At 38.9% G+C, this 12,325-nt stretch overlaps 1 protein-coding gene across 1 annotated transcript in view; it reads left to right on the forward strand.

The window, feature by feature from the left end:
* LOC123973905 (sodium-driven chloride bicarbonate exchanger-like) overlaps positions 1–12,325 on the forward strand; it is a 34,297-nt gene that overhangs the window by 2,292 nt on the left and 19,680 nt on the right. Inside the window, 4 exon segments of the mRNA XM_046054279.1 lie at positions 534–1,319; positions 3,851–3,872; positions 3,875–3,980; positions 5,567–5,631. Coding sequence (XP_045910235.1) covers positions 534–1,319; positions 3,851–3,872; positions 3,875–3,980; positions 5,567–5,631 — 979 coding nt within the window.

Consider the following 12,325-nt stretch of genomic DNA (forward strand, 5'->3'; position numbering starts at 1 on the left):
AATGTTTTTTGTACTCTAATTTTCATGTTAACAAATGTCTTAGGCCAGAAATGTCTTGTAAATATTTGATGAAAAAAAAACATTAGTATCCAAATATTCGTTAAAATCGGTCCTTTATATTCTGTTGGTGACATTATTACTCGTGTGTTCATGTGAGTTCGGGTTGGCTTGCATTGACAATAAGTGCATATTGACGAGCGGTTTTCATATTGATGCATAAAATTCAGATGGGAAAATTCTGAACAAAGCGCCAACTTTTTGGGAATGCAACTTTGCATTTATCGTATTTGTTTTCTTTGTATAAGGCAGTGGGCCTTTATTCCAAATACTCCACTTGCGTAAAGGTTATACTTGATACGATAAATGTTTTTAAACCTTGCAATTATCTATACATTATTATTACAACATTTCCCACTAAATAAAGTAATTGGTGAAATGGACAATGACCTACATTTCTTTGGTTTTTAGAGAACCAGCACAGCGCACTGCTTAGTTACTGAATTGTTTCTCTGTTTTTCTCTCCATCTTTTCAGTGTCTACACAGGCTGCGACATCGACCGCCTAACTCCATCACCGGGTGACTCTCCGCGTTCACAGATCGTGCCGGGTGCGAGATATGCCATGCCTAGCTCTTTCCTGCAGGACCAATTTGTCAGCACTTATGCCAAATCTCGCTTTCACCCTGGCATGGGGACTGGTCCTGGCACGGAGCGCAGCGTCCCACTCGGCAACAGCTTGCTATCCCCGCAGCAAAGCGAGGAGCCCACTGTTGCCACCCCCCCGCAGCGATGGTTTGTCACCCCTGCCAACAACCGACTGGACTTTGCTGCCTCGGCATACGACGCTGCTGATTTCGCCGGTAACGCGGCCACCTTGCTGTCCTACGCAGCCGCCGGAGTGAAGGCTCTTCCCCTGCCGACTGCAGGCTGCTCCAACCGGCCTCTTGGCTATTACGCAGACCCGTCAGGCTGGGGAGGACGCACGCCGCCGCAGTACTGTGGCGTAAATAGCAAATCCAGCTCGGTCTTTTCCTGCTGGCCCGCTAACTCTATCGGTGGTAGAGCGGGCACTAACTACCTGGCTGAGGAGGGAGATTCCATCCCGACAGAGAGGTCACCGATCGGCGGCTCGGAGGAGACCAAACCCAAAGACATAACGTCAGAGTCGAGCTGGATAGAGACGCCGTCCTCCATAAAGTCAATTGATTCGAGCGATTCTGGTATCTTTGAACAGGCCAAAAGGAGAAGGATCTCACCTTCTGCCACGCCGGTTTCAGAGACAGTGTCCCCATTAAAATCTGAGCTGCTGGCACAGAGAGAGTGTGAGAAAAACTGCACAAAGGACATTGGTTATTACAGTTTCTATGCTCACAGTTAAAAACAATGAAATGTGAATCTATCTATCTATCTATCTATCTATCTATCTATCTATCTATCTATCTGGTTAATCAATAATAAAAAAGATTAAATAGACTGTCACCTCCACAGTTAATGGCCAAAGTGTAAATTCTTCCACTACAGACTACTCAGTTCTGTAATGGGTTGGGCGCCTTGTTTCCACACGGCAAAGCAACAAAAAACAAACACTGTAATTATGAATATAATGTACATAATATTGAACATTTTGGTGATAGTGACTAGATGTACACAAATTAGATTAAATCTGATTCATAAGTAGTGCTTTAAAAAGCGAAGCCTCTTCTGTTAAGTAGCCTGAACTGTTAGTAAAGAAGGATAATGAGAATCTGTACATTAAAATGTTCTTGTGTAGCATATGCTGGCATAATAATCTCTGTCAGTGAAAAAAAAGTGTATTTTGTACTTTATCAAAGCCGTAGGCTAACAAAAGTTTATGACGTTAATGATCACTGCTACATTCATGATACCTGTGGTTAAAGAAGTTGTAAATGTTGGTAATGTAGACTTAGTCTTTTTTTTTAAAATGTTTTATTTCAACCGCTTATTTTTCATAGCCTGTAGCCTATATGCTATGCTGTTCTGAAAATATCTGTATCTGCTGTAATGTGATTGAAACGTAATAAATGATGTTATCATGAGGACAAGTAAGCCATCTTTTTTTTTATCATGCTGCTATTAAAATGTTATGCATTTCAAATGCATTTAAAACAGACAAAGAATTTAATGTAGCTATTTTTCGTGAACGCATCATGTGGAGCAAGGTCGATGACAGAGCTCCAAACGAAAGTGAATGAAATGAAGAATTTTTAATGATCAATTAGAAGTTATCCCAATTAGATGATGATTAAGAGAGACACTCGTGCATCGCATATCTCTTCACATGTGATAGCCGAGACATTTAAAAAAAAACTGTCCCTCTTATAGCCTACTGATTGGTCTAGAATATGAAAAAAAAAAAAAAAACAGCTCACGGATTCAAAGGTCCATTTATTGAGACTCCCATATGGCCCAAGTTCAATTAAAGAGTTTATTTAGGCTATTATTAAAAATAATTGGTGCCTAATAATGGGGAGCACTGTGAATAGAGTCAATGTGTAGCCTAACTTTTATATACATCACAATTCAAATCGATCCAGGTGGTCATTAACAATTATGAATCCCTGCTTGACTGAAAGGATCCGCCATGAATCTGATTCAACAATAAGGATTGTTGCAGCAACATTTGGCTGGAATGACTTTACTTTGCCAAAGAGGGTGAAAACTTATTATTATTAATTTTTCATAGTTACACACTGTGAAAGTTGAAAACTGTGAAGTTGACAAGTTTCCTGTTCGGCAGCCAAAGGAAGTGACATCAAAAATAAAGTATTGCCTGTGTGAAAATGTGCAAAGTACAGACCCGGAGAAGACAACACGTGCCCTTGTAAAATGTGTGCTGAAAGGTAGCATTTTCTATCAAATTAAATCAATGACGTTAAGAAATATAATTAATTTGGACACATAATAAGCTCAATATATACTTTATTCGAATTTCACTGTGAGGGAGATGCTCAGTCAGTAATATATTTAAATGTCATAAAGCTTGTCATAAAGCGTGTTGTAAAGTGTGTAAATGCTCACTCTTCACAGTCAGCATAGGTCTTCCCAGGGATAAACAGCAGATGGCGATAACTGAATGCAGGTTCTGTAATCAAACAGCTTTTCATTATGTGGCCCGGAGCTCTCTGGGGGGCTGCTATGAGATATCTGAAGCGCACAGATTAAAAAAAATTACTATAAACGAACTTCCATTTATGACTCAATTAAAGGGCGCACTGCGGTTTGCCTCTGTATTCAACCACACGTGGTGGTGAACAGATGGCGATACTTTATATCAGTTAAAGGAATTACCTGCTGTTAAAAAAAACATGATGAACACATCAAAGAGGGAAGTAGCCTGAACACTCTCCCTGATCACAACAGACAAAAGTGTAGCCCTACGTAGGCTTTAAGGACTTAAATTCACAATTCAAATACAATTGTACAACTAAACCTATCCTTATATAAATGCATTGCATGGATGACTGGAACAGTCCTGCACCCAGAGTTGGACCAGAGGGTAAAGGCCTAGGTTCATCCTCAAGGTCAGTGAGTTCCTACTTTAACACAAACCTTGTCAAATTTCTCATCTCATTGTCATTCCGCAGCTATATTTCGATGGGCATTGATTATCGGATTTAGTTTACAGTCACCACTACCTCTGGAAGCGGTCTCTCTCTACTCGCCTCTGCGTCTGAAACAAAGGATCAACATCTCAAGAGTGACGCCTCCACGTCAGCGTGCAGAGATGCGCATGTTTTTATGAAAGAGGAGAGCAGCACGAGAGGCGCAAATCATCACCGAGCCGCTGACCAACGGTGATTTAAACATGTGACCGCTGTGTGGTCGCTCAGTTTTTGCTTCACCTGCCGGGATTATACACAGCGGAGGTCTCTGCTCCATCTCTCCGATACGGTGCACTGCTGGGAGAAGACGATGGACGCTACGGACCAAGGCGCTCCGATAGAGCCGCTGCTGCCAACGGTAAAGAGCATTGATCTCTTGGGACAAAGATTTACTTATGTAGATTCATCTATCAGGACGTCCTTTTAAAAAAATCCACACTGTCAAGCTTAATCTATGTACTGAAATGCTAGAAGCAGAGTCGATATCTCTCCACCTGTGGAGCTTTGAGCACTGGCAGCTCAACTGCAGAGCAGTTAAGAAAAGGACTTTGTCTTGCTAATGAAGATGAATGACAGTACCTCTGCCAACTTGCAATATGATATTGCATCGTTTGTGATCATTTTATTCAATCTATTTTAGTGAGCCAACATGTGACTTAACCTTTAGAATGTGAAAGTTTCTGAACAGCACTAGGCTTTCATGCTTTTCTTTAATGTATGAGAATGCTGATGCTGTTTTACAGTATGCTATATAACATTTACCTTTGCAGTGATGTTCCATTACTTTATGTTATCTCCTTTAATATATGACAAATCCCTGATGTGACAGATGTCCTATAAATATGGTAAATTCAGACAGGAGTGACCTTGTGTCATCTTATGTTTTATTGTATGTATGTTATGTACGTTGGGGTGATGTTGTAGTTGCACAGCTACAAGCTGTACAAATGCATACTCAGGCAGCTAGCTCTCACAGTTATCTTCACAAAAAGTATTTCTGGAGAAGTCTGGTAATCCTGGTGATATAAAAGAAAATAAAGCCTCTCAGGGGATGTTCTCAGAGACATGTGGGCCCATCCTCATTGCTCTTTGCTGAACACTTTGGAGGAGATTTGTTGTCATTGTCCCATTTGCTGTTTACATCAAAACAGATTTTTCCATTTAGCAGAAGGCTTTAGACTGACAGGCTTTTGGCTGAGAGTTTCTTTGCTCTCGTACTATACTTTTAGAGCCATGTCGCTTTGGTTTCAAAATGTAAGGCAGCGACCTGGCCTTAAAAGTCTCTGAACATTTAAGAATCTAAAAATAACATGTCAGAGTTAATCTTTATCTGATTTGGAGGGGGAAAAAAGTTTAAATGTGAACTTGTAACTTTACAGATTATGCTTATATAAATATATATGTGTATTTATACACACACACATAACATTTTTATCTTTTTATCTTTCAGATCAATTCTTCCTTTGGCTCATCAGTTGGGCGTAGAAGTTTGGTGAGTTACATTCAGTTACATATTTCACTATGAGGATCAAACTATAAAATGTTAAATTTTTTTGTATGGTAAATGAGGTAAATGTTTTGTCTTAGATGACAGAGTGTACATAGACTGACAAAGTTGATTTGACATTGAATCACGAGTTGATTTGATGCAACATGACAAGCTTGTCTATAGCTTTACTTTACAAAAAGAGGAAAGAGAGGAGGCACAGTAAAAATCGAGCTTTTTCTTGCTGCTGTGCAGCAGCGATGATGTCAGAGATATAATCTCATGATGAGACACTATAGCTCTGCCTATAGATGCTCAATCACAAATGACAGTTGTTTGACACAACAGAAGGGCACCAGCATTTCAGGCATGGTGTGAAGCAGGGCAGCACGAGTTTGCACTGCAGAGCTCATGCCTGTAGACTGTGTTGCACACTGTCTAAACTGATTATATAGCAGAGGAAACAGAGGGAAAGCTCATGCATTCTGAAAACTTGGATGCTCCTTGGCTCTTCAAATATCAGGTAGGATGAGACTTGATCTGCATCTTCACTGTTGTAACATTATGGCAATCGAAATCACTTGTTTATTGACGTGAAGTACCTCTTTGAGGAAATATTCATATTGATATGTGATCAACAGAGGGCAAGGTGTATTTCACAATTACCCTTCTCTCTAAGTGTACAAAAAGAGCATAATATTCTGGCAACCCCCCCCCCCAGAAAACAACAAAGTGGAAAAGAGCTTTTTCCTGCTAACTACTACTGATCCATCTTGCAGTTGATGGTTGCAAATACTAAGTGAGGGCTCAAAGCTGTAAAACACCTTAAATGGCGGCTCTGGAAATTAGTGCCGATGTGACCTCTTACAGGATGCTGAAGTTTATGGCAGAGACATTTAAGGATTACAGTGCCACACGAAAGCCTGTGCAGTTAATGATATTGCTGCCACTGATGGCTCCAAAATCGCCGCAGCCATCTGTAGGGATCAGATTCAAGTGTGTGCCACATCCTGTGATATCACTTCAGCTGTGTGGTTTGCCAGTCCCTCAACATGATTTTTCTGGTGAGTAGATGATTATTAGCGGAGTGTAGTTTTGCCTAATTGGACCACTATACTTTTCTTTGGATTCCTGTTTTTCTTCAGAACCTACTTTGTTCGTGTCTGTCATTGCATTATATTGCACAAAAACAGCAAACCTAGCAAACAGCTTTGTCTATAAGTCTGATCATCTGGTTTTTATTCAGAACCATCATGCCAGATGCTTCAAGTGGAACTTGATTCTAGTGCACTTATTAAGGAATATAATTGTAAAATATATGAGGTCCTCCCAGCCAAGTCAGAAAGTCTGGACACACCATTGCCTTCAGGCAGGGAACAGAATAGATTGCAATTTATCATTACATTAGCATTACAGTTTTTGACAATTTCTATATACTATGTTCAAGTTTTTTCAAAACATTTCTGATAGTTCTCTTTACCGACATGTAGCTCAGAAACTAATCAGAAATGCTTTGTGTTTTGCCTTTTTTTCATAGAGTAATTCCAATTGAAACCATGTTAATCAACCCTGCCAAGTTCTCATCCACATCACACCTTATGTCCTCTCTTGCAACACACCTGGGAATGGATCTTTTTGCACATCTGAGGCCATCTCTGGCAATCCCTTGCAGATATGTCCAGACATGCAGCATTCATTGCGTCCAAGAGGGGCATCTGATCATGTGGACTTTCAGTGGCCATAAACTTTTCACATCCATGTGGAAAATAATTCCTTATGGATGTATATAATTCCTTATACCTATGGTGTTGAAAAATGGAGAGTTAGGATGAATAAATTGTGTTGCCAGGGATGTGCTTTAAACCACTCTGACTAGAAGAGAATGGTGAAATGCCACATGTCCCTATGCTACATCACTTGAACTCTTTTGTCACCTGCCACAAGTCTTTCATAAACTGTAAAGGAATGGTAATAGGCCCTCACTATTTAGTCCACAATGACTTTGGTTGTGCACTTTTTTGAAAAAGTGTAAACATTATTGAGAAATATTTGTTAGCAATTGTAAAAAAATAGTGTTTTTATAAACCATTGTATGTGAGCATGGTGCAATGGGCTAATGTGGCTGGTGTTTTAGTAACAAATACAGGCAGTTTAATCTGAGCAGGGATGTTGATCCCATGCCCTGTATATTTGTAGACAGATTATCAACATCAGCCTTGTGGGCTGGCCAGCCCATGTGGCGCTGCAGCTGTGAACAGCAGTGCCCTTCATTATCATAATGCCTCGATTGTCAACTGGTGGTCAAGATGGCTCAGGGAAAAGCTGATATCAAGCAAGCTTTCAGGATAAAAATATCTACTTTAGTTAGTGCTTTGATCGTAATTTCTAGGAGCCAGGGTTGGTTCTGCAGCAATCTCTCCAGCAGCACAGGCAGTTGTTTGTTTGTTTTTGCTTTCTTAATCTCTTGCTGCCTGTGATTTACAGTAAAAGCCAGTGTCAAATGAGTTTTCTTAAATCCACACCATTGGTGCACTAATCAACACCAGTATGGTCCTCAGCTCCAGTAAGTAGTCATGAGAGATTGTTCAGCACGCATTGTAGCAGATCAGTTGATGGATGAATGATTGAAGTGTTGGTGGTTTTCCTTACTAATATAGTTTTTGAAAAACCTATTTTATTGACAGCTTATGCTCAAACTTAAATATCCTAAAACAGTATTCGTCATTTTACAATATGTGTTATGACGTAGCAAAAGGCATTTAAGGCAATGAGCTACGCTAAAAACAAGGCTTACATAGTCTGTTGCAGGCCTTTGACATCCATTGAAAAGCTTGGACTCATCTTGAACTGAAGCGCCTGCAGATTGCTTCCATACTTGTTAGAGGTTTTATTTTGTGTGGTGTGTTGCAACAAAATGCTATAAATAAATAAGAATGTATTAAGAAGTTTGGACTTTTTGTCCCATTCATTGTTTCCTTATTAAGTTAAGCAAACCCAACACACTTGGTTACAATAATTACACTATTCTATCTATCTTAAAGAACACTGAGACTACTATATACAAAAACACTTGAAAACATTGCATACATCTCAATAAGAAAACTTTCAGTATATTATACAAAAAAATTTCTACTCTTAAGCACACTGGACACACAGCCTGCCCTGCACTCCCCGTTCCCCACCCACATGCCCCAAGACACACCTGGCAGAGATCTGCATACTGAGTGTTTTATGTATGCATTCTTTTTTTTAATCAGCTAGTGGCTTAAATTGTAAAATGTAATTATAGGATACAGTCTGTTTTTAATTACACTTTTTTCACTCCAACACTTTGGTCCTAAGTGAGAGATCAACAACTATTGGATTCTCATGACAATTAAAAAGACATAGGCCTACATGGTCCACAGAGGATCAATCCCAATAACTCTCTCTTTTACCATGTTAAAATGCTAATTATAATGTTATTAAAAGCACCCTTTCTTGTTATGTGCCAGACAGTCTTGTTGGAGTCATTGTGTCAGGTAGGGTTCATTGTGGCGAAAAAATTGGGAGAAAAACACCCACTGTGTCAGGGGACAGTAATGAGTCAGTCTATCAAGTCCCTCTGGCGTGTTGAAAAATGCTACCTTATGTGTTCCCATTTCCAATCCCATAACTCTCACAGTATTATGATATATTCTGTTGATTATATTATAACATCATTTCAGCATATTCTGATAGACTAATAATGATTTTTTTTATGCTGACGATGAGCCACTGTCTCGACTGCATGCCCAACAACAAGGTTTATGGGCATGGAAACAGACACGCTTGTGGATCACAGCCATGCGCATAACCACTAAGTAGCACATCTCGTTAGGTAGCCTAAATCGACAGAACACCGGCTGGAGTCGCTGTAAATCTGTATTGCCTGTCATCTAATGCCTTGTGCAGACTACACGACTTTCAGCGGTGAAAAAGTTGCTGCCTGCTCTCATTGGCTGGATGTGGATGTCGAGTCAGCCGACTCTTCCAGATATTTGGCATGCTAAATATTTGGCAGACGTCGGCGATGTGTCAGAAATGTGTTGGGGAGCCATTTTGATGCCTCATTGTGTAGTTCACACATGGCTTGACTGGCGACTGCTGATTGACCGCTGATTTACTCCCGATCACAGCCTGACGGTCGCCCAGCGGCAAATCAGGCTAAAAATCGTGTAGTGTGAACTAGGCTTAACTGCAGGGCTCTCAAGTTTTATCAAAAGTTTGGAGTGCGATAACACATGTTAGAGGAGGAGCCACTCAAATATTTGCAGTTCAATTTGAACTATAGTTTATAATTGACCCGAACAAATAGAAATGATAAAAATAGGTAAATCTGATAAAAGACTATTGATACATATTGTATTTCAAAAATACAAATGTAGCCTATCAAAAATAAAAAGAGATTTGGCCCCAAACGAGCCCAATGAACAGCAGTGCTCAATGTATATCGTACACATAGGCCAACTGTAGTATTGCAGAACTTGCCATTCAATTACTAGTTACTTTAAAAAATAGGCTTTTAGAGAGTTTAAATATGATGTTTTTATATAATTTTAATTACTTAACAGCTTATACAAGTCCAGCTAGTAGAACTACATCTGTTAGGCTAATTGACAGAAACTAAATTGGCATCTGATTTAGCATTAGTAATTTTTCATGTAAATACATTTCATGGTTCCAGCCTTATAAACCTGAAGATTTGCTGCTTTAACGTTTTATTATTTTAATGTATTTTTATTGATTTTGAAGCTTGGACTAACAAAACAAGCATGCAAGGTGTCACGCAGGGCTCTCTCACTATTTTCAGAATTTATTACAATCGATTAATGGAGAAAATAATCAGCTGATTAATACTAAAAACAATCATTAATAGCAGTCTGATAAAAAACCACAACCAACTTCATTAATGCATGAGGAATAACAATCTAATGATATGATATATAGGCTAATAGTATAACAGTCATATGGGACATTTTTCTTTCTGCTTTGAGTTGGCTACCTTTATTTTTAATAGGCTACTTCTACATTTTCCTGCTTATAGCCTAATGACAATGTTTGACTGGTCTTGCACCTGAGCCACTTTGTAAAGTTTTGAACAGGCTGGAACCCTTCAGATCAACAAGAGCTGCTACATATAAAGTTCCATTTTGTAAAACATCTTTTGCCCAAAATGTTTTTTCTGTGAAAGGAGCCAATCTGTGGAACTGTCTTCCTACAAATATAAAGACTTTAACTAAACTGTCCACCTTTAAAAAACAAACAAAAGCCTGGCTCATACAGCAGCAGCAGTGTGATCATGCCATATGACATGTATATCTGGGTGTATGTGAGGTGTGCATCTGTGTGAGTTCAAGTGAATGTGTTTATTTACTACACTAACTTTTATTGGTGCTCACTGGTTTCTTTCAAAAAAAAGACCTGCAGTTACCGCGTCCATCGGTTCTCGCGCTTCCAACTTCCACTCACTCCATGTTACCTAGTATAATGAACGTGATTGCAGCGGGATCACGGAATTTACCCGGAAACAACACATTTTAATTTCTGATCGGCTTAACGGCTCTGGCGTTTAGTACAGAGAAAGCTATTAACTCGGCAGAAAAATTATCGTCCATTTATTGTATATAGCGGGACAACTTGTGGGCATTATCTCTTAACTTAGGCTACTTCTCAGCGTGAGAAATACAAGGTGTGGCGTGTCAGCGTGTGAACTGGCTGAAATGCATGTGTCTCATGGTGAATGCGTGAAGACTTGAGAGCCCTGCTTTACTGGCTTCTTGCGGTCTTGGAGGCTGTGTTTGGTCTCCGCTTCTGGTGCAGCAAGCATGACCATCTCTTCCTCCCAGCCGTCCACGGTGGTGCTAGTGCCACAAAATTAAACACACGCCAGTTTAAGTACACCCATTACTCTGTGCTCCCAGTGTTGGTATGGTCTGCTAATTGGACCGCTAACTGAGCTAATTAGTTAATGGCAGAGCCTAGTTAGCAGCAGAGCCATGTATAATAATACCATAGTCATTAGGGCTGAACGATTTCACCTAAGATCAAAATCATGATTAAGAGAACATTTCACCTCGATTACGATTATTGAACGATTATTTTGTTTTGTTGTTGTTTTTTTCACCCTCATATTTCACTGACAAGTTTCTACTGTAAATATGCTCAACTATTAACACAAAAACTACAAAAATTAGCCTATCTAAATGTTAATTAGTAAGGTAATGTTGACGTGCACACTACAGAGACAGGGTTCCCATATATTCGGTGCATGCCTTTGCTGAATTATGACTACTATTATGAATACTAAAATTTCACCCAATAATTAATATCAATGTGGAACAAATGATTTTCACCCGCACACTGTGTGAGCATGGTAAATCACGCTAGCTTCCTTTCCTCATTCATCAAAGGACATCTATGTGACAAGTGCTGTTTTAAGAGTTAGTTAGCTCTTTTCAATTCATTTCAATCTAGCTTTATTGGCATGAATGTAAAACAACAATATTGCCAATTCATTTTATACAGTTCATTAATCACTATAAAAAGTATATTAAAAACTAAAGTAAACAAATAAATCAATAAAACAGTATATGTGTGTATATTAATAAACAAAAAAAATAAAATAAAAATCAGTATCAAATGTGAAATAAAAAAAACAAATAAAGGAACAATTACTAAAATAAGAGACAATGAAAATAATTTCACTGCAGTGCAATTAGTGATGGTAAAAGTGACTCTTTTGAATTTTGTTCATTAAAATGAACTATTCTTTTTGATTGAGTCATTTCGTTCATTTCCTCTTGATCATTCTCCATCATCTTTCTATGAAGCCCCATAGGGCCACAAACAAATTCAAACCATGTAAGAAACACAGAAATATGTTGTCAATATGCAATCGCCACTACTATACAACCAGACCAGACATATATATGTATATATAATTATAATTACTATCATTATATCTATAAATTGCTCATTCATACAGTAGTCTAATGTCCCTATCCATGAGTGGTGAGAGGTGAATTTGTGTATCGTACTTTGTCAGTTAAAGCTAGCTAAGTAGCCTTCCGTGTTTGAGAACTGCTCTGTTTTTTCCATCGCCCACTAGAGGGCTGCAGCGCCGCAATAACCAGCCTAGTTCAAATGAAGGAAATGAACGAAATGACTCAAAAAAAGATTAGTTAATTTTAATGAAC

This window comes from Micropterus dolomieu, linkage group LG07 (genome assembly GCF_021292245.1).
Source record: "Micropterus dolomieu isolate WLL.071019.BEF.003 ecotype Adirondacks linkage group LG07, ASM2129224v1, whole genome shotgun sequence".
Lineage (NCBI taxonomy): Eukaryota > Metazoa > Chordata > Actinopteri > Centrarchiformes > Centrarchidae > Micropterus > Micropterus dolomieu.